The 23,619-nt window shown below is 38.7% G+C and overlaps 1 protein-coding gene across 3 annotated transcripts in view; it reads left to right on the top strand.

Annotated features, from left to right (window-relative positions):
• KAT6B (lysine acetyltransferase 6B) overlaps positions 1–23,619 on the top strand; it is a 207,688-nt gene that overhangs the window by 135,657 nt on the left and 48,412 nt on the right. The window contains exons 4-8 of one of the 3 annotated variants that reach the window (XM_025397157.1): positions 6,155–6,263; positions 16,659–16,774; positions 17,019–17,100; positions 19,492–19,624; positions 22,382–22,764. In XM_025397157.1, coding sequence (XP_025252942.1) covers positions 6,155–6,263; positions 16,659–16,774; positions 17,019–17,100; positions 19,492–19,624; positions 22,382–22,764 — 823 coding nt within the window. Of the gene's footprint in view, positions 1–6,154; positions 6,264–16,658; positions 16,775–17,018; positions 17,101–19,491; positions 19,625–22,381; positions 23,314–23,619 lie in introns of all 3 variants that reach the window. The other 2 variants (XM_025397156.1, XM_025397158.1) reach the window with 2 other exon arrangements.

Genomic DNA, 23,619 nt, shown 5'->3' with positions numbered 1-23,619 from the left:
GGGGTATGGAGATTCTAGAGTGGTGCCAGTGGAGTACAGTTTCAGAGAGGATGGTCAGGGACAGCCTTTCTGCTGAGGTGTATCAAGCTCCAAGTGAAAGGAGGGACAAACCATGGGGAAAGCCAGAGAGTGAAGGGCTTGGCGTCAGCAGGCTGGAGTTCCTCCATCTCACTAGTTAGGTGACGTTAGACAGGTGGCCTGTGGCATAGCATTCATATATGGGACTTGAGAAAAGCATTGTGATAAACAGTAAAGCATTACCTAAACTTCACATTTCAGTACAGTATAACAAAGGAGTGCAAACTAAAGAGATATAGAAAAGTCTTTTTTTTTTTTTTTTAAGATGGAGTTCCATTCTTGTTGCCCAGGCTGGAGTATAATGGTGCGGTCTCGGCTCACTGCGACCTCCTCCTTCCGGGTTCAAGCGATTCTTCTGCCTCAGCCTCCTGAGCAGCTGGGATTACAGACACCCAGCACCATGCCTGGCTAACTTTTTTTTTTTTTTTTTGTATTTTTAGTAGAGCCAAAGTTCCACCATGTTGGCCAGGCTGGTCTCGAACGTCCTGACCTCAGGTGATCTGCCCACCTCGGCCTCCCAAAGTGTGGGGATTACAAGCGTAAGCCACTGTGCCCAGCCAGTATTCATCTTTGTTTGCTTTTGTGGTATTATTCATTTAATATTTTATATTTGTTTATGCTTTTCTTTCTCTGATATCTTTTTCTTTTCATTTAGTTTGAGTTTTCCTTTTATTAAATAGTTGCAGGCCTTTTGGCTCTCAGTGGAGGCATTTTCTACTCTGTTCCTGTACTCCCTGATTAATTCATTCTTTAAAAAAATCCTCCAAGATTAATATTCATCATGAGGGCTCAGAAAATGAAAGTCTTTTATAGAGTAATTCTAAACTCCAGAATAATTCATTTGTTCTGATGTTTATTAAGGACTTGAAGTTGTTTGTTTGCTCTTTCTGTTTTTATAGCCAAATAAAATTTTGCAATACTCACAATATTTGAGTAGAACTTTGTAGTTTACAAAATACTTTCCACACTCACTCACATTTGAACTTTAACAACCCGAGAGCCAGACAACACAGACACTATTGTGCACTTTTACAGATGAGGAAACCTGAGGCTTAGAGAGCAGGGTTTAAATCTGGGTCTTTCTATGGTGCAAGTATGAACGTATGAATGAAAAATGCTGAACTGTTTTGTTTTTAACACTTGGGATTACTAAAATGGTGTATTTTTTTCAGCAGTCTCATGAAAGATGTAGATGACTTAAGAAGTATGGATCTATGGGGGATTATGGAGAGAGAGGGCTATATATCCCTGATCATTGTGAACAGATACCATGGAAATGGCTTACAAAACCCCTTTTTGTGTCATTGTCAGGAGGAGGATATGAGTCTAAATACTCCTGGCTCTGATTTAGTGCAGGAATTTTCATTTATTTTTGTCCAGTTACTTAGACTAAGGCTAACAAATATATAGTTTCCTTCTGGGCAGAAACAGAAGTATTCATAAAGTAAAATAAAGCTTCTCAGAAATGCATTGTCCTAGATTTAAAGAATATTTCCTTAGAAAAGGCTATCTTATTTTGAGATCAAAGGTCTTGAAGACTGTTAAAATTTCTAAGTATTATAGAATCAATAAAAAATTAGAACTGGGAAAGACCTTAGAGATTAACTCTAGAACCATTAAAATATTTGATCTGGATGGAATCTTTGAAGAGTCCCAGATCCCCAAATTGTGTGAGGTGAAATTGTATACTGTTGTGTCCTCAGCATCCTGATGGGGCCCATCCAGTCTCTCCATGGCCACTTGATTATAGGGGCCTCTTATTGCCTCAGGAATAATCCATTCCACAAATACCGTATGATTTCACTTATATGAGGTAGCTAGAATAGTCAAATGCATAGAGACAGAAAGTAGAATGGTGATTTCCTGGGGTGGGGGAAGAGAATATGGGAAATTATTGTTTAGTGGATACAGAGTTTCAGTTTTGCAAGTTGAAAAGAGTTCTGGAGATAGGTGGTGGTAATGGTTGCACAGTATTGTGAACTTAATGCCATTTGAACCACAATTAAAAAAATAAAAACTAAGTAAATGAAACAGAAAAAAAAAAAAAAAAAAAAAAAGAATCCATTCCATTGCTAGACAGCTCTGTTGGAAAGGCTCTCTGTGATAACCCATATTGGTGTAAGTTTGGTACTCCGGAACCACAAGAACGAATCTAACGCTTTCACCTGGATGAAGACACCCAGCGTGTCCACCCCAAACAGTCTCTTACTCTGACATTTTTTGAAGAGTATGGAAAAGTTGTTACAGAGAATATCACCCAATTTGGATTTGCCTGATTGTTTCTTTATGATTGGACTTAGGATAAGTGTTTCTGGCAATAATACTATATAGGCGGTGCTCAGTCCTTCAGGATAGGCACTTAGAAGGCACATGACGTCACTTTGTCCCATACTGGTTTAGCAAGTGTCCACCAGATTTCTCCATTGTAAAGGTACCTTCTGCCTATAGTAATTAATAAATAATCCATGGCGTTTAGTGATTACCTTTTTAATAGTTTTTAAAACCATATGCCATTGGTCATGGGAGAAATTGTATGGAATAGATTACGAACACATTAGTCAAGAGTTATTGCCACTGATGGAAAGATAATTTTAGACATTTGTTATCCTGAGGAATGGAGGGGAGGTAGCGAAGTAAGAAATGGGCTTTCGTGAAGACAGACTTGTGTTTGAGTACAGCTCTACACAGCAGATCATGAGGTCAAGAGATCGAGACTATCCTGGCCAACATAGTGAAACCCCATCTCTACTAAAAATACAAAAATTAGCCGGGTGTAGTGGCACGCGCCTGTTGCTTAACTTCTTAGATACTCAATTTCTTTTCTAAAATGGAGATAATACTCATACCAGGCAAGATTGTTAAGACAATTAAATGAGACAGTACAGGAACAGCCTCTAGCCTAGCAGCTGCCCCAGGGCCATTGCATGGGAGACAAGGAGATCCTTCCAGAGCACAGTTTGCTGGATGTATTCATCTTTAGACTTATTCATGAGCATTCCTTCTTGGGATTAGTTTAAAATATTCAGGCTTGTTGATGGGAAAATGTGATCAACAGGTTAGGTGCCTTTGTGAAATTTCAAAGAAAGGAATTAAGAATTTGGAGATTTTTGGTATCATTTTCAAACATCTTAAATATGACTGACTTGTAGTAGATTTGTATAGAATCAAGTTTCCATTTACTCAGATCTTTTTCTGACTGGAATCCATTTTACTTTATTATAAAGGACTTTTTAAAAAACAGTTTATATGTAGTCTGATTGAGAACAGTGAATCATAATAATCCTGTGACCCATGTACTTGCGTTACTGTAAAAGTTTCATTTCGTACAAGTGACAATTTTTTAAAGTTAATTAGACTTGGCTACACTGAGGTTAGCAAAAAGTGCTTTGAATTATCAATAATTCAGCAGGGCAGACATTTCTGTATAATGCAGTGGTTTTATAGAGTATTGTGAGATAGTTATCCTTAAAATAAATGGTTGTGAGCATACATCAGCATGGCGGGGTTCACTTGAATGTAGCATGAAGTGATAACATCTATGCTTTCTATTATTGGGCAGAGCGCAGGACATCAGTCTTTCTGGCCATGAACTACTAGCAACCTTTGTCCTTTGTGTTACCTTTAGTTAAAAAACGAAAAATGAACATGAATGCTGGCTGATGGCCATGTCTCTCTCACAGCTAAAAATTCATCTGGGAAAGAAAAATGGGATTGGAGATTTGGATTTGTTTCATTGCATGAATGATATGTGACATTCTGTAAATTATTTATCACTGCAAGGATGGCAGCAGTAGCTTGAACATTGTTATATCAAATGAAAGCAGGAATCCCATTAGTAAGAGGACCGGGTTTTAGCTCGAATCTATCAGGGGAATGTTGTCACTTTAAAGCCAGATTGTTCTTTTAATTGCTATTTAAAGGAACAAAAGTGTTCCCAAGGTACTGCAGTTGAGCAGTTGCAAGTAATAACTATGGGTCCATAATTATGCAGTGCTGATTATCTGGCATTTAAAAAACTGTGGCTAGAGTCAGTGACCAATTTGTTATAGCTTGTCTCTTCTGGTTTTTCTAGTACAGAATGTTTTATAATATACTTTTTAACTGGGGCTACAAAAATACATTTGCATAGCTACCTCAGAATGTAAAGCCTGTGCATGTTATAAGAACAAATTAAGCTGAAAGTAAAGGGAAGATAATGAATGCCCTTGTAAGATGAGATTAGCAGTCATATTAAACAATTTTGTAAATGCTTGGTCATGAGATGATTTTCTGTTTTTGATGACATGTTGTCACAAGGAACCAAGGCATTTGTCGGAATCATTATTACCATTGATTTTTTTTGTTCTTAACTAGCATATATTTCCTTCATGTATTCAGTTAGCAGATATATTTTGAGTGCCTACTATGCACCAGGAAATGCATTAGGCATTTGGGCTAGAGTGGCTGAACAAATGAAGTTTATTCTATGCTGATGTATATTTAGAGAGTTAGACCTAGCAAAATCTTGTTTTTAATTTACATTTAAAAACATTTGTGATTATGTTGGGTGTTCTTGCTCTGAATTTTTGATTCATGAGATTCAAATAGAGAGACATCATAGTAACATTCAGATGGCTAGCAGACAACACGTGTGAAGGCTTGGAATATGCGGTAAAATTATAGTTTTCGTAGTTTTGGCTGTTGAAAATTATGTGACCAGATCTGTAGGCACAGTCAGCTATTCCTATGGATGGGAATACTAGCATTGCTGATAGTAGTAAATAACAATGGAGATACTAAAATGTATGTAGATTTATACATTGTTAAAAGCAATTTTCCTACGAGAGTTAAAGGGTGGTTGGGGACTAGACAAATGTTTTGTTGTTTCTTATATAAAGTGGGAATGTCAGGCTGGGCGCCGTGGCTCACTCCTGTAATCCCAGCACTTTGGGAGGCTGAGGCGGGCAGATCATGAAGTCAAGAGATCGAGACTATCCTGGCCAACATGGTGAAACCCCATCTCTACTAAAAATACAAAAATTAGCTGAGTGTGGTGGCACGCGCCTGCAGTCGCAGCTACTCAGGAGGCTGAGGCAGGAGAATAACTTGAACCTGGGAGGGAGAGGTTGCAGTGAGCCAAATCACGCCACTGCACTCCAGACTGGCAACAGAGTGAGACTCTGTCTATAAATAAATAAATAAAGTGGGAATGTCAGAGATTGAGGGTTTATCTTCTTTGTTTGGTGTGGTGTGGTTTACTTTTGAAGACCTTCATGCCACAAAACCCTTGATAATAATGACCTTTTCAAGTGATCCCACAGAATCCTGCTCATTCTATTATTCTGTCACCTAAAAACATACAGATATTTTATGTCAAATATTTGGTAGGTGAATAATAGCAACCTGCATTACAACATTTAATAAGTTTAAACAGTCTATACATGATATTCATAGACTATAATGCTGAATGGATAATTTATTGTAGGCATATAGATAATGGGAACAATTGAAATGTCCAATGAATCCTTAATTATGTTCATTTCAGGCAAGCTATATAATATATAAAGGTATTAGATTTCATTTGTTTAATAAAAATGACTTCTGAGTCATACATTATACTGAAATGTATTCAGGTAATACTTTAGTGTCAAATAATTTAAGAGATTTATTCCAGCACTTTGGGAAGCTGAGGCAAGTGGATCATGAGGTCAGGAGATTGAGACCATCCTGGCCAACATGGTGAAATCCCATCTCTACTAAAATACAAAAAACTAGCCAGGCGTGGTGGTGCGCATCTGTAATCCCAGCTACTCGGAAGGCTGAGGCAGGGGAATCGCTTGAACCTGGGAGGTGGAGGTTGCAATGAGCCGAGATTGTGCCACTGCACTCCAGCCTGGCGACAGAGCAAGACTCCGTCTCAAAAATAATATGAGTTTTTTTACTAGCAGAAAATGTTTATTTAAATATGTTATTTAGCAGTTTTTCTTTGTTAAAGAAAGAAGAAGCTTTAAGTGAAAAATGTAAGAAGCTTTGATTTTAATGTTTTTAATTTTGAAATGGAAAAGTGACAGTATTTTTTATTTTAATTTTGTCATAGCCACGTGCTGATCCCATTCCAATATGTAGCTTCTGTTTGGGGACTAAAGAATCAAATCGTGAAAAGAAACCAGAAGAACTCCTCTCTTGTGCAGATTGTGGCAGTAGTGGTAAGTTGTGTTTTTCCTATGTGTTGTACAATGACTTCCCATTATCATAACTTCATGCTATTTATCTCTCTATTAAAACTGTATTGTTATTTAAGGCAATTATATGGTTATAGCATGGGCTTTAAATTTTAAAATAAAAAGGAATAGAGAAAAAAGCGTGAGTATGTTAGTACTGACATATGGATATTATATATGCTTATATAATACTATACATATTTATGATTAAGCTTTTATTTTATACCAGCATTGGTAATTCATTGTGGAGATGTCTGCATTATAGGTAAATTCAGTGTAGAGAATTCTGAGCTTTCAAGCTGAGTACAACTGGAATCACTGGCTTATTTTCTCTTAATATAACCTGAAGTCTCAAGAAGTATTTTGGTCTCCAGTGTTTCAGGTCATGACACCTACTGCTGAAATGTAATATTACAGCCCAGCTCTGTGTGACTTCAAATGAGAGAGACAATGTTCTGGAAACTGTGATGATAGTATCAATAAGTCATCAGGCATGAAAGAAATTCATATTGTCTGGAATAAGATAAGAAAAGGGTAGTTTGTACAGAAGGTGATATTGAAATCAAGGAATTGTTGGGTAGGGACTCTTGGCAAATTGCAGTACCTCAAATTTTTCAAGGTAGCTATTACCTCTGCCTTTTTCTCGTAAGATTTTAAGGCCATTCCTCCAGTTTCATAATGGAAATTTAAAGGCAAACTGTGCTAACGTTAATTTGTTTTATTAGCCAATCTTCCTTTTTGTTAAACAGGTCATATTTGCCTAGGTAATACATGTGTGCACACACATATACACACATGTATGCATGCATATAGACATATATGTGTTTATGTGTGGTAGTTGTTAGATTTTTTTAGATTAATCATTTTTTGGCCCGGTGCGGTGGCTCACACTTGTAATCCCAGTTCTTTGGGAGGCCTAAGTGGGAGGATCATTTGTTCAAGACCAGCCTGGGCAACATAGTGAGATCCAGTTGCTACAAATAACACACAAATTAGCTGGGTGTGCTGTAGTCCCAACTACTTGGGAGGCTGAGACAGGAGGATTGTGTGAGCTCAGGAGTTTGAGATTACAGTGAGTTATGATCTTGTCACTGCACTCCAGCCTATGCAACAGAGTGAAACCCCATCTTTAAAAATTAATAGCAAAAAATAAGTAAAAATTAAACCTTTTCTGTTAATCTTCAAATTTTTTTTCCCAGACTACCCAAACTTTTTTCTCCAAAGTCTTATTTTAAAATTCATGACTATTTCTCTAATTATAGTAATCTCTAAAAAAAAAAGCAAAAACAAAAACCAACAGAACACCATAGCTAATTATTGTTTAGGAAGTCTTGAGATGTACTGGCTAGGAGCAAACTCAAGAGCCAGCCATGGCCCAGTTCCTCTACCTTGAGTTAGTTACTTGACCATTCTGAGCCCCTGTTTCCTCGTTAGAAAATTAGAGATAATGGCAGCACCAACCTCTTGGGTTTTATGGGAGTGAAATGTGAGGGCACAAGTAAACAGCCTGGCACAAGGTCTGCAAGAACTATGGTAAGTGTACTACAAATGTCAGCTGTGTTATGGTTTAGCATGTTTGATATTGTTATCCTTGATTGCTGCACGTAATTTAAAATCTTATCATCACTTATGACAGCTACTTGATGGTTGGATAGAAGAAATGTTTCATACTGAGAATGAAGTGTTGTGTAATGATTCTTATTCCTTATATGAAGGTTTAACTTGATAGGCCCTTTGTAGTTCAGCAGCTTTCAGGTGCTAACTAGAAGGGGGAGCCTTGGAAATAAGACATTTCAAACCCTGCTTGAAAAATGCATTCTGACAGTCTTTTTGATAGGCTTTACAGATTCATTAAAATTCTTTTACCTGGCCATGGCATCATGGATAGTGACAAAAGGGCATGGAAACATTATCTGTATGTTCAGTTTAATACATTTCAGCCCTACGATATCCCTGTTTTATGCTGGTGAGGTAGTGCCTCACTCATCAGTTCTGACTCTGTCGTTATCTTTTGGGTTTTCTCGTGAGGCTCATTCTGAATGAATTACTCTTTTGTGTAAATGCCTGATCAATTTAGTCGTGTTCACTTGTCTAGGGTTTACCCTTTGTGGTTTTTAAGGTGGTACTTTAAAAATACCCTTCCCTGTTTTATTTCCTTAGGATCTCTTTGTCTGGGTGCCTAGACAGATTAAAGACATACTTAAATGTGGGAAGAAAAGTTCCCTTCATATATTTCCTTACCTCTGGTGATACACTTACTTGAGTTGATAAGAAGTTCGAGATCATTATCTTCTAGATCATAACTTCAAGGCCTCCTTCACAGGGTATAAAGGTGTAATTCTAAACAGGTAGATCTTAGATTTTCTGATGTAATCAATCTCCCTTCGTCTTTCCCGGATTGAAGACCTGCCAGAGGGGAGCTTGATCTCCTTTATATTTGAGGTCACTGAAAATTTCTTTCCCCTGGTGTTTCTTACTTTTTGCTCAGACTTTTTCAGGGTAAAGCCAGGGGTGTTCAGGTACAGTGTTATGTTTTCTCTGTTCAAAAATATCCTCTTGTTTTCTCTTTTAACAAATGGAGAATAATGACTTGAGGATACTGTCCAGAGAGTTTATGTGGCTGGTGAGGCTTTGTGAGCCAGTCTTCAAGTGGAGAGAGCCAGAGGCTTTGGGGCCAAGGTATGGGTCATGGCAGAAATTCAAGCCCTGGGGTCATCATGTCTCTGTTGAGGATAGAGGATGCCTCAGAGTGCTTCTCTGGACTCTGCAATGGGATCCGGCTGTAGTGCTGAAGTTCACTTAATCTTCCCTTGAGTGCGCTGTGCCAGCCTGGATTTGGCTGCTTTAGTCAAAAAAACTATTGTTCCTAACTCAGGGACGTGCTTTGTAGATATTTATTCATCTGATAGATCAGAAGAATAGACTTTGTTGTTTTTTCCTCTTTAAACTGAAGGGTCAAAATTAAATATGGTTCATTTTAGGGAGTTTGGGGGTTCTTGTGGCCTTTTTTTTTTTTTTTTTTTTTTGAGACGGAGTCTCGCTCTGTCACCCAGGCTGGAGTGCAGTGGTGCTATCTCTGCTCACTGCAAGCTCCGCCTCCCGGGTTCATGCCATTCTTCTGCCTCAGGCTCCTGAGTAGCTGGGACTACAGGCACCCACCACCATGCCCGGCTAATTTTTTGTATTTTTTTTTTGTTTAGTAGAGACAGGGTTTCACAGTGTTAGAGAGGATGGTCTCGATCTCCCGACCTCGTGATCTGCTGGCCTCAGCGGATTACAGGTGTGAGCCACTGCGCCCGGCCGGTTCTTGTGATTCTAAGGCTCTGTTTTGACACCTTGGTAATTCTAAGGAAAAAAGAAAACAATAGATCAGCATGCCTCAACAGCACCCTCTAATAATGGTGTGAGCCCTGTTGTCACAGTTCAGCATTTCAAGTGGGAATTACAGATTAGCTGGGACTCCTACTTGACCTTATGGAAATGGCTGCCTTCTCACCCTCAGAAGAGTCTGTTGGTTCTGGGATTGAATTGAGACTGTTCATAATGATCAAAGGGATCCCAAAACGTAAGTTGTTTATGTGAAAAAATACCCTTAGCAGCATAAAACCAGAAAAAGGAAATATAGATGGCAGCCTGTAGGAAGGATCATTCTTAAATGTGTTTCCCATATGTGCCTGATGCTTTTCAGCCATCCCTATCTGAAGTACCATTCATATGATGTCACATTTAGACTCTGCTTAGATTTCATGGATGAGAGTAATAAATGTTTCCTTCTGCTTACATCGTAAAGTAAAGCCAATTAGAAATTTATCTGTTTTGAAAGGGGCTCGATGCTTTCAATGGGCAGTATTTTCTTTAACATTTTTTTTTCTACTAAAAGTTCTTTTAAAAAAAAAATCATTCAAGTTTGTATGTAGTAAAACTTGATGTAGTAAGGTGAGGTACACAGTGCCAGGAGCCCCGAATGTGGCGTCCCTAGCCTGTACTCCAGTTCTCTTCCGCCACTTGCTGGCTGTGTAACTTTGGTTTTCCTCATCTCTGCAGTGTAAAGGAGAATGTCTGCACCCTGCATCCACAGAGCTATTGTGGAATCCAGTGAGATAATGATAGGAAGATGATCAGTAACTATAAAACATGAGACAAATGTGAAGGGTTATTCCAACCACTAATATGAATGTGGGAATCATCAGATAGTCTAGGTCTGTGGAAATGTTAGAAATGATTTTACTTGACTTTCATGGATCAGCCTACTTTGAAATTAACACTGTTATATTCTCTTTGCCTCATTAAGACCAAATTATCTTTAATTAGCTTCACATAAGTATTAGATATTATACCAAATGAAATTTTGTGTCTGCTGCTCAGATTGCTGGGTGGTTAAATCTTACTTACAGATGAGTTGTGTGCATGTGTGTTTTCAAATTAGCAAATCTAAGATAAGTGTACAGTTCAAAATTACAGCATCATTCTAAGTGGAAACTCATTGAAACGGGAGACAGAAGAAAGGCTGCTGTGATGCAGCTGGGTGAGTGAGAGAAATCCCTTTTGTACAATAAAGGAAGCAAGAGCCGTGGAGTAGAATATCAGTGCACCCTCGGGAGACCTGAAGTCTTTCCTGGGTTTGTCTTTATTTGTGTGTTAACCCTGAACAAAACTTGCATGCTCGTGGAGGGAACTGGTAGGGGCAGTGTATGGATATATGGGCATATAAAAATATTTAAAAGACCATTAGTTTCTTAAGGTCACCCCAGGAGTTGGTTGCTTAGTCATCCAGTTTCACATTGACTAGATGCGGATTGAATCATTAGGTTGGAAAGAAGACTCTTGACTAGAAAGAAACCTAAAGATATGATCCAAAGAAGAAAAGAGGCCAGGCGCTGTGGCTCACGCCTGTAATCCCAGCACTTTGGGAGGCCAAGGTGGGCAGATCACCTGAGGTCAGGAGTTCAAGACCAGCCTGGCCAACATGGTAAAACCCTGTCTCTACTAAAAAAAGGAAGAAAAAAAAATTAGCTGGGCCTGGTAGCGCATGCCTATAATTCCAGCTATTTGGAAGGCTGAGGCAGGAGAATGGCTTGCACCCAGGAGGCAGAGGTTGCAGTGAGCCGAGATCGCACCACTGCACTTCAGCCTGGGTGACAAGAGTGAAACTCCGTCTCAAAAATTAAAAATAAAAAAACAAGAAAAGGCGGTGGAGGAAGAAGGTGAGCCCCATCCCCACAAAAGCCCAAAGCATGATTGACCATCCAAAGGGATGTAACTTCATTAAAACTTGTCTGGGTAATAGTTACCTCCTTGTAGCAACATCTAATGATCGTTTTTCAGTGTTTATCAAAATCTAATCAGTGTCTTTTAATCTACACCAAATAATTTATCTTAGTCATATTTGATCTTGTAGAGAATCTTTTTTCTTGAGGTGTTCTTTTCCTTTGGCCCCCGTGACACCATTTTATCTGTGTTTTTTCTCCACCACTTCTTTCCACATATATTTGTTAGCCGCTTGGTCCTCTCTCCATTCCCTAAATGTTTCTTCAGATGTCTGTCATGGCCCTGTGTTTGTTACTTTGCCTTGTAGCTTCTACTGAGCTGACCCTAGATACAGACAACTATAGAGCTTCTCCAACGAGTCTACCCCTGAGGCACCTCAAAGTTAATATCCAAAACAGCTCATCAACCTTGCACTGCTTCCTCTACCCAAAACAATAGCCACACAATAACAACAAAAATCCCAGCAAAGAAACAGTATCCCGCCTCTCCTGGAGGATTTCCTATATTCAGCAAATGGCACACTGTTAGCTACTCACTCAGTTACACAAACTGGACTTTTGGAGCCATCCTCTGTCCTATTCTCTCACACCAAGGAATCACCAAAAACACACTGATTCTAAATCATAATATATATCTTGAATGCTAAACTTATCGATGCATCCCCACCAGCCCCACTCAGATCTGCTATTATAATGACCTCAATCTAGGCTTCACCCTTTTTCCTCCAATCCATTTTCCATACTATAGCCTAAGTTACCTTTTTAAATTATAAATCTGATCACAGAATTTCATAAGTGGCTACCAGTTAGTTGCTCTTAGGAGAAATCAATATTCTTTAATATAGACCCCCAAAAGTCTTCTGGATTGGGCTCTGGTTTAACCCTATCTTACATCACTATTCTGTTCACATTCTGCACATTGGTTACATTGAACAACTTCTCTCTCCTTGGATATATGCATTCATCTCTCCCTCTGTTCATGCCATCTTCCCTGCTCTGCCCCTTATCGGGTCCCATCCAATCACACTCATCTTTTGGGTCTCTTTTTTAGGGAGGCCTTTCTCTAACCTCCTGCTAGATTCTCCCATATCCCTAAGCCACCCCATTGTAAGGCATTAATGCTCATTCTTGTTTAATGTTTGTCTTTCCTGCTGGGCTATGTGATCTGAAAAGGTGGGAACGATGCCTCTCCTTTTCCTCACTGTATCCAGTGCTCCTTAAATATTAGTTGAAGGAAGGAGAGATGGACAGATAGATGGTCAGATAGCCAGTCTGAGGGGCTTAGTGTCTGAGTCGTTATTAGTTTTCCATTGCTACTGAAATAAATTACTACAGACTTAGTGACTTAAAAACAACACATTTTTAACCTTACAGTTGTAGGTTGGAAGTCCATCATGGGTCTCACTGGATGAAAATCGGGGTATCAGCAGGGCTGGCTCCTCTCTGGAGACTTTAGGAGAGGATCCATGTTCTTATCCATCTGCATTATTGACAGAATTTAGTTCCTTGTGTTGATAGGACTGAGATCCTGGTTTTCTTGCTGTCAGGTGAAGGCCATCGCCAGCTTCTACAGGCCACCCACATTCCCTGGCTTGCAGCCCCCTCGCCATCTTGAAAGCCTGTGATAGCAGGTGGAGTCTCTCTCATGCTTTGAACCCTTCCTCCTCCTTTTCCCATTTCATTTATCTAACCAAGTTCATAAAAGGTTCTCCGCTTTTAAGGATTAAGGTGATTAGATCAATCATGCCCACTCAGATAATCCAAGATAAACTCCCCATTTCTAGGTCTGTATGCTTAGTCACTTCTGCAGAGTTCCTTTTGCCACAACAGGTATAGTATGGTTACAGGTTACGGGAATTAGAGCACAGACGGCTAGGGGCTGTTCTGCTTACTACAGAGCCTGTGTTTTTTCTTCCTCAGTGCTTTCTCCCAAAAGCTTTTCCAGTGGTTTGTAGTTCCATTGGTACTTGTTTAATTTTAAATAGTATTCTTTTGGTTTTGCTAGATAAAACTATTGTAAGCTGCTAGTACTTGATAATGTATTTGTGTGAAATTGAATGAGTGAATGAATATGTATTATGGCTATCAAATCTGATAAATTGCAGAATACAGTAGTAAAACAAACTCCAGAAAGACAAAGCACCATGAAACGCATCAACAGAGAGAACAAGAATTTTAGAGGAAATTAACTGGGCATGGTGGCGCGTGTCAGTAGTCCCAGCACTTTGGGAGGCCAAGGCTGGTGGACTCTTGAGGCCAGGAACTCAAGACCAGCCTGGCCAACGTGGCAAAACCCCATCTCTACAAAAAATACAAAACGATTAGCTGGGCATGGTGATGCGTGCCCGTAGACTCAGCTACTCGAGAGGCTGAGGTGACAGAACTGCTTGAGTCTGGGAGGTAAAGGTTGCCGTGAGCCATGATCATGCCACCACACTCCAGCCTGGGCAACAGGGTAAGACCCTGTCTCAAAAATAAAAAAACAGGCCTGGTGCTGTAGCTCACACCTGTAATCCCAGCACTTTGGGAGGCTGAGGCAGGCGGATCACAAGGTCAGGAGATCAAGACCATCGTGGCTAACATAGTGAAACCCTGTCTCTACTAAAAATACAAAAACAAAATTAGCCAGGTGTGGTGGCGGGTGCCTATAGTCGCAGCTACTCAGGAGGCTGAGGTGGGAGAATGGCATGGAACTTGGGAGGTGGAGCTTGCAGTGAGCCAAGATCGCACCACTCCAGCCTGGGCGACAGAGTGAGACTCTGTCTCAAAAAAAAAAAAAAGAAAAAAGTTAGAGGAAATTGTTGAGTTTATGAAATGGCTAAACCAGAGGTAAGGAATTACTTGATCAGTAGCATTGTTTTCCTTTATCTAATTACTATAGATTGTGTAGTAGTATATCAAGACACATTACAGTCTTTTGTGTTATTTTAAAGTTGGCCATGAGAAAATAAAATGGAAATATTTCTTCATCCCTCAGCATCCTTTACAGAATCATAGAAATTTAGAACTGGAAGGGATCTATGGCCAATTCTCTTGAGCTAAATAAAGGTAAGATTGCTGCCTAAGGAAAGATAGGCTGAAGATTTTAGAATTTGATAGGGTAGCTTAAATAGTAGTAGTTGAGATACAGTATTGCTTGAAGTGAGAGAAACCATTAAGAGAAAGAATATTCCTTGCCCCTGATTGAAAAATGGCTGAAATCCACTAATTTTCAAACTGTATAATTATTAAAAAGTCTGTATTTCATAAGATACCTGTGAGAATAAATAGTAAGCTGTAATATGATGTGAATTACCTTAGTTACTGAATATTAAGTCACAAAGTACAAAAGCAGATTTGAATGTAGAGAAAAATTCAGTGCGTGAAATTGAGGTCATATGTGCCCATGATGTATGCCTTACAGGAAGTAATAAAAAAGAGGGGGGAAGTAAATGGTATACTTTTAAGCTGATGGGACCATTTTAAGGGTGGAATTTAAATTGCTGTTCTTTAAAAGTTAAGTTTTTACCCCCCTCACTATGTAAGGGGACAGAGGGGAGGGCTCTGATCAAAGTAGACCTCTCCCCTCCCCCCTTCAGTATGCTTCTTAAAAGTCGACAAGCAGGCTGTCTTTGTTTGCCGTTCCTGAGCAGAAAGAGGAGATTGATACCATTTTTATCTATTCAGACTTTTTCCTTGCATTCATTTGAATGAGAGAAGCCTCATAAAAGAACAGTGTCACAGGTTAAATGCATCTGCCTGGGTGTCTCTCCTGCCTGAGGTCATAATCCTGTGACAATATTTTATTTTCTCAACATTTTAAATACAGATGTTTAGATTTTTTTTTTTTTAACTCAGGAATAGTGTGCTTTTATTAACAGTATTGGTGATTGATTTTGAATGTTTTTACTTCAAAAAGCCAAATCTCCTGGTGGGTGGAATTTTATGAAGCACCTGTTAAGCTTTAGGGAGGAGGACCTTTTTGGCAGCAATCCAAAATACATATTTAAACAATGAGCCTGCCAAAGTCAGGAAATTATAAAACAGTTTTGAAATTGCAGAATCTGCTTTTTTTATTACCCCTCAGGTTTCCTTTGCAGCTTGGTTGTAAGTTCTTTCACATGGGATTTACTAATGTTCTTACTATTTAAAGACCAGGTTTAAAAAAAATAAAATGGAGTTTGGAGATCTCTTTGAGTTTATGTGATAAAAGACCATTAGATTTTAAACTGTACAGTCTTCCAAACAATCTAGGCTCACGCTCCCCACACCTCTTGGAGGAATCTATTACTCGCTGGCTCAGGGCTGGCTTCTTTGAAAGGCATTGCCCCTCAGGGTCTCCAGTTTTCCTCTGTGAAGTGAGCAGTAAGACATGATGTGTGGAACGCTGCTAGGTGAAAAGTGTGCACCAAACAGTGTGGAAAACTCAATGCTCGGGAAAATGGGGGAACCTGCTGAGGCCGCACTTCTTGGTGGGTCCTGTTTAACCTGGATCTCTCAGCTTCTTAACTCTGTCTCTCAAATTCACTGTTTCTGCTCCTGCTTCCAGAGTTTAAACTCAGTGACCCAGGGGCAAGATGGCAATGTCTGTCCCAGCAATGGGATGTTCTTTGTGTACTGTTGGATTTGGGCGGGGGAGGGCATCTGCAGTTAGGTTAAGCAGTCTCAATTTTTTATTTAGTTATCTGTTAAGTTTTATGATTTCATCACACATAGAGAGCAGGAATTGTTTGAACTTTGGCAACTCCCCTCAGTGTGTGGCAAACCAGGACCCCCTGGGTAGATGGTGGTTGATGAAGACAGCAAGTACAGGAGATTGAACAGGGCGCAGGAGTGAGAACGCCTGAGCCTGTGTTATCTTCAAGTTCTCAAAGGCTTGAGATTGGAATTGGTATAAATTAACTTCTCTTAGGGAAAACATTTTTACAGTCGTTTTGTTACATGCAGGGAAAGAAGGTAAGGGGAAAAGGCAGAAAGGAAATCTGTAATTTAGATTCTCTGATCTGTTGGCATTTTCAAGTTCCTAAGGTTCATTGGCAAGCCTCATCAGCTATCTATTAAATATTAGGGAATGGGAGTTTAAAAAAGTCAAAGGCACCATTCCCATCAAGCAATTTGCTTTTTATTCTCATAGGACACCCATCCTGTTTGAAATTTTGTCCTGAATTAACAACAAATGTAAAGGCCTTAAGGTGGCAGTGCATCGAATGCAAGACATGCAGTGCCTGTAGAGTCCAAGGCAGAAATGCTGTAAGTATGGCTCCCGTAATCCGCTGCCAGGTAACTCGCTAATTTCCAGTATTAAGGTGTTTTCGTTTTTATAGAGTATGGCTACTTTCTTTCTAAAGTTTTGAATTCACGTGTTGTCAGACTGCAACTGGGATCTTGGTGCACTTTCCTTATGTTGTATTAATGTTAATCCAGTAACAAAATAATTTTTAGCCTTTTACAGTTGGTTTCAGTCTCAATTAGTCTCTAATATGTTATATTACAGGATAATATGCTTTTTTGTGATTCCTGTGATAGAGGATTCCATATGGAATGCTGTGACCCACCGCTTTCCAGAATGCCAAAAGGTGAACTTTTAAACTGTATTAAAAATGTATTTTATTACATATTGGTTAGCTTTGTCCTGAGGTCTGACAGCTCAGAGTTATACAGGTTCTTTAAGCATTTTTTTCATCCCTCCCACCTTCCCTATACTTGTGAGTTTAGGGTTGTGAATAGAGGATTACAAAAGCATAGAAAAAAATAACATATATATGTGTGTGTGTATATATATATGTATATACATATATAAAAAAGAAAGGCTCTAATTCAGACCCAGGGATGAAAAAGACCATCTCTCTCTCCAAACTATTCCCCTATTAGAATAAGATTAGATTATGTAGGTCAAAAGTTTAGAACACTTTCCATATTATTCAGCACAGTGTTTAGAGCTTAAGAAATTTTATATTTTTGAGGATGATAGTGACTCCAAAGTCCTACAACAGGAAGCCATCACCTTTTTCTTGGCCATTAGTTGATATTTTGAACACGAGCATCTGAATGATCTTATAGCTGATCGTGTCTGATGGAATGTGGATTTTCTTCTATTTATTGTGTAAATCAGCTAAGCTCAGCCTTTTCCCCCCATTTTGCAATATATTAAACATTTAAAAATAACTTTGCCTTTTTATTTAAAAAATCCATAATTTACGTTGTGGAAGATTTAAAAAATACAGGTAGACAAAAAAGGAATAAAAATAAAAATGAATTAGAAATACCTTCTCTGCCTTCACATACCCTTTGAAGGGAAATGGAACATTCTGTACATGTTTTTGTAATGTACTTTTTTCCTCCCTCTTAATAGATTGTAAGCACCCCTACATCATTAAATATTCTCCTAAACATAGTTTTTAATAAGTGTGTAGAACTCCATAGTATAGAGCAGGGATTACAAACCTGGCAACTGTGGGTCACAGATACGCTTTGTTGGCACCATATTTTTAAAAGTTTGAGTCCTCTGGGTGGTGCATGCGTGCTCCAGTTTGCCACAGTCTCACTACTCCCTGCTGTCTTAAACGTTCCAATTTGCTTCAGTCACATGTATTATATAATCTAGGTCCTTCCTGGAGGTATTTGATTTTCCAGCCCCCTGTATAAATGAACTATAATTCATTTAACCAATCCCTTAGGGTGGATATTACAAATGTTTCCAATTTTTTCCATCCACAATTATTTCCTTGAAATAAATTCCTAGGGGAGGAACGGTTGGATCAAAGGCTAGATACATGAAAGGCTGTATCAGTTTTCAGGCTGTCCAGCAGTGTATGAGGATACCTATTTTCCTGTATCGTGACTAGTACTCACCGTTACTATATCTCGAGTCTAAGACACAGGTGTTTGTTTGTTTGTTTTTAATGTTTTAATATCTTTGAAGTCAGATGCATCATATAATATCTTACATTTGATGAAATACAGTATTATTATTTTTTAAATTTTACCAGTTTGATAATAGGAATATGTCTGATTTTTTTTTTTTTTTAAGTAGTGAGATTGAACATTTCTTGTGTTTTATTCTTGGCTGTTTGTATATCATCTTTTCTAAGGTACCTCTTTTTATCCATTAATCATTTTTCTCTTGGGATTTTTACCTTTTTTTCCCTGATTTGCAGAAGCTCTTTTTTTTTTCATGTAGTCAGATTCATGAATCTTTTTATTTATGGCTTCAGTTTTAAATGTCAGTCATGCTTAGATTATATAAATATCCACATATCTTTCCTGGTACTTGTAACATTTTATTTTTTCATATTATAATATTCATCTGTCTAGAATTTATTCTTATAAAGGATAGGAAATAATTCCTCTTCCAGGTAGATAGCTATTTGTTCTATCACGCTTATTGAATCATTTCATCTTTTCCCCACTGATTTGAAATATGACCTTTTGATATGCTAAACTTTTCTGTAGGCTTCGGTTGTTCTGGTCTTTCCATTCTTATCCATTGACCTATTTTCCTATGCTAGATGTGTAGTTTTAATCATTGTAGTTCTGCAGTACTCAAAACTACTGATAATTTTTTTAGTTTTGGAACTTTCCAGAAAGAGATGATAATTTTTTTTTTTTCTTCTAGAAATTCCAAAAATGGACTGACTTGAAAATGTCTCCCTCAAATCAAAAGATAAAATATCTGACAGGGGCGAGTTTTCATGTGTGTTTATATGTTGGTGAGAGGCTTAATGACATGTTGGGAACAGCTTTATGGAAGGGTTCTGAGAGAGAGGCCACCTCTGCCCTCACCACCTTCGTTCTGGGGAAATTGACCTGCAGTGATGGTTTCCTAACGAAAATGACAAAAGGGAATGATGCATTTTTTGGAGTAAAGTTCAGCATACAGGCATCCTTGAGCAGCTTTTTACAGATATTTAATATCTTCTCTTAAAATGAAACATTAAAATATTTTTCTCATATATATATTAATTCAGGGATGTGGATTTGCCAAGTCTGCAGACCAAAGAAAAAGGGAAGAAAACTACTTCATGAGAAAGCTGCACAAATAAAACGACGATATGCAAAACCCATTGGACGACCGAAAAATAAATTAAAGCAACGATTGTTGTAGGTTGAGATCTTATCAAAAGAAATCTTTTATGTTTTGCTTTAAAATATAGGTGATTGTTATTCTCTTAGATTCCTTTAGGGGTTTTTTGGCATCATTTTTTCAAACTCAAGGGTTGAAAAATACTTCTCTTTTTGCTTGAGCTGTGGAAATTTTTTGAAAATAACATTTTTAATTACCATTGGCATTTTGGGGTCTTCTGTTGGCAGTAGCTGTGATACTAAGTGACATTTTTCAAGCAGCAGGATGGAAGCAGAATGTAAGAACTGGAAACAATCATTCAGCCTACTTTATTACTGGCTGAGCATAGAAGAGCTTAATTATATAAATATTTTCATAGGAATTTTAAAACGAGAGGGATTTGTCCATGTCTATAGCAAATCTCTTTCATCACTCCAGATAACATTTTAGAAAAATACCTCTCTCTTCTGATAGTAATGTAGCATTACCACTTTTTAAGATCTCTTTTATGAAATAGGAGCTTCTGAAAAACCTGCAGATGACCATTTGCCTCTGAAGAGTTAGACACAGCTATTTGACAACTGCACGTGTGCAGACATATATATATAAAAAATAATATATTCGCAGTGGCCTGGAAATCTGCTATGATAACCCCATTTTCACTATCTTGTTGCCATATAATTGCCATTAAAGCCCAGTAGAGCATTTAGCAGGAGTTAGTTGGAAAAGCAGAGAAAAAATAAAAGGTGAAATGAATTTATTTTAACCTGTGTAGAGTATAGATTTGACTATCAGCATTAAGGTGTTTACAAATGGAATCAGGAGACTTGCACATCTATAACAGTTCTGCCAACAGACTACCACCATCTTTTCAGGCTTAGTGAAAGGACCATTGTGATGGAGAAAGAATACATGCTCTGCACACACCTTGAACAGACACCGAGAATCTCACTCCCTTGCTTACTCCTTTTCCCCTAATTTTATCTGAAGCAGTTCTCACTATCTTACTCGCTCTCAGGAAAATAGTATCCTCCCGCACCTTTATCTCCTAAGAAGAAGTAAGAAATGCAGAGTTTTCTGTGAAACTTTGCAAAAACCCTTTAACCAGTAGACATTGTCAATAGATTTTGAAAAAATTTCTAGAGGCAAACATGAAACATGGTTATGAATAAAATCTTTCATAGTAGTATCATTTGAAGTAGAAATTATATGTTTTTGCATTCATCCTGTGTAAGCATTGTTCCCAACATGGGACCGTATCCTCAGGGCCCAATTAAAAAAACCGAATTAGGATATAAACTTTCTAAACAAAGGACACAGCTGAAAATTGCATCTGGCACCAATCCTAACTTTTTGTTTGTCCAAAATTGTCCTTTGAGCTTAGGAATTTTTAAGACAGTCTAGGGAGTTTTCCTTTTTACATGCTTTATAAGCATATTATCCTTTCTGGGCAATCGATTCCAGATACAGTCCAAATGCAGCATTCTGATGTGAAACATTTTAGCCTGGATGAGTTCTTTGTTGGTAACTCTCACTGTGTCTCTGGTGACACTAGAGATCTCCAACGTTCACCTGACTTGGCTGAATTGGTGGTGCCAGGCAGAGTCCCTGGCAATAGAGCCACCTCAGATGAGCCTGGTAGCTGCACCTACCTCCCCTTCAGCCAGCAGCTGAAATCTGGTCATTAAATCTTTGTATACAAGATGATCACTAAAATGTGCTCTTGTATTTGTAATTACTTAAGATATTTTTATAATTCAGTATTGTCTCTTTTCAAGGCTTTCATTTCGCCATTATTTGCCTGCAGCTAAATTGATCATTTTGAAAGTACATTCTTGGGCCCCAGCATTGTCATAATTCATCTGCAAATGTTTCTCTATTGTATGAAACTCTGCTACGAAATGGGTAGCTTCGCAAACCGTAGCCTGAGGTGAAGACAGTCGGCTGCTGTTCATGTAAGCAGCTGTGCTAGCAAGTGACCTCTAGTTTCTGTTGACTACTCAACAGTATGGGCAGAACCGGGGTATAAAGATTCTGACGCCAAGTGTCTGATAATGACCATGGTAAATGTGCCGCTTCTTCACCAGACTCTCCATGTCATGTCTGACCCGCTGTAGCTTTTCTTTAATCATTTCTTCAGTTTTTTGCTATTGTTGTCCTTTTTTCAGCAATATTTTATGCTGTAGTTAATTGTCTTCTCTCCTAAGAGAGTATTATTGGTTATCTTACCATCCTAAACACAAACTGCTGAGAGGAAGAGGGTGTCTTTTTATGTTTTCTTAAAAAAAAAGTACAAATTTATAGCCATATCCAAACTCTATTTATATAAGTTTGCAAATTGAATTAAAAATTACTTTTAACTAGAGATTAGATAAGCTTCTTCTTTTGCTTCTGGATAACACATATGACTTATTTCCTCCTAATACTTTAAAAAAGACATTCCAGGAGATCATAACTATTTGTGACAACACCAAAGGATAGCTTGTTTTTATTTAATTATAATTAAAACATCGGGTGTTCTTTTAGTCTCTTCAGCATTTTTCTTGCTTATATTGCTCTTGGGTCCACATGGATTCTTCCAGTACCTGTTGGATGGGCCCTGGAAAAACCATGACATGCAAATGCAGTTGCTGCTGCCTTTCCAACAGAGAAACATCTAGGTGGTGGCACACACAAAAAATACAGTTCTTAAGTTTAAGCCCATTGAATGCATCTAGTTGCAATAAATTTGTTTTTAGATACCTTTATAATTCTATTTATTAAATGCTGATACTATTCTCTAAATTTCTGCCTAGGTCTGTAACCAGTGATGAAGGATCCATGAATGCATTCACAGGAAGGGGGTCACCTGGTAGGGGTCAAAAGACTAAAGTCTGTACCACACCTTCATCTGGTCATGCTGCATCTGGGAAGGACTCAAGCAGCAGATTGGCTGTTACAGACCCCACTCGGCCTGGTGCCACCACCAAAATCACCACCACCTCCACCTACATTTCTGCCTCTACACTTAAAGTTAACAAGAAAACCAAAGGGCTCATTGATGGCCTTACTAAGTTTTTTACACCATCACCTGATGGTCGCAGATCACGAGGTGAAATAATAGACTTTTCAAAGCACTATCGTCCAAGGAAAAAGGTCTCTCAGAAACAGTCATGCACTTCTCATGTGTTGGCTACAGGTACCACACAAAAGCTAAAACCTCCACCTTCTTCACTTCCACCCCCAACCCCCATCTCCGGTCAGAGCCCCAGTTCACAAAAGTCCAGCACGGCCACTTCTTCTCCCTCTCCCCAGAGTTCTTCCAGCCAGTGCAGCGTGCCCTCCCTGAGCGGCCTGACCACTAACAGCCAGCTGAAGGCACTCTTTGATGGGCTCTCTCATATCTATACCACTCAGGGACAGTCTCGCAAAAAGGGACACCCAAGTTATGCACCACCCAAACGTATGCGTCGTAAAACTGAATTGTCTTCCACAGCAAAATCTAAAGCCCACTTCTTTGGCAAAAGAGATATTAGAAGTCGGTTTATTTCTCACTCCTCCTCCTCTAGCTGGGGGATGGCTAGAGGACGTATTTTTAAAGCAATTGCTCACTTCAAGCGAACAACTTTCCTTAAAAAGCACAGGATGCTAGGCAGATTAAAATATAAAGTGACCCCTCAGATGGGGACCCCCTCACCAGGGAAGGGGAGCTTGACAGACGGAAGGATTAAACCTGATCAGGATGATGGTAAGCAAAAGGTCAAAGCTCCAACCAAACCTGCGTCCCGTCCCTTTCTCCCCAACCCCGAAAAAAATCAACCAATCAATTCCTATTTGTCACATAGGTCTTAGCTATTTCTCTTGTTCTCACTTCACTTTCATACAGAAGCAGTGAAACTTTGACCTTTTTCTAATGCTGACTAAACCTCCAAAATGTTGTTTTTCCAACTAATACTCTCCCACCTTTTATTATTTACTTCCATTCGTAGTGACACTAGGACCCCCAGATGCCTCCATAGCGTTGCTTATGGCTTTGTAGTCCCGCATGAGTAGC

The sequence above is a fragment of the Theropithecus gelada genome, chromosome 9, assembly GCF_003255815.1.
Source record: "Theropithecus gelada isolate Dixy chromosome 9, Tgel_1.0, whole genome shotgun sequence".
Classification (NCBI taxonomy): Eukaryota; Metazoa; Chordata; class Mammalia; order Primates; family Cercopithecidae; genus Theropithecus; species Theropithecus gelada.
Note: the sequence above shows the minus strand (reverse complement) of the source record. Positions and strands in the feature narration are given on the sequence as shown.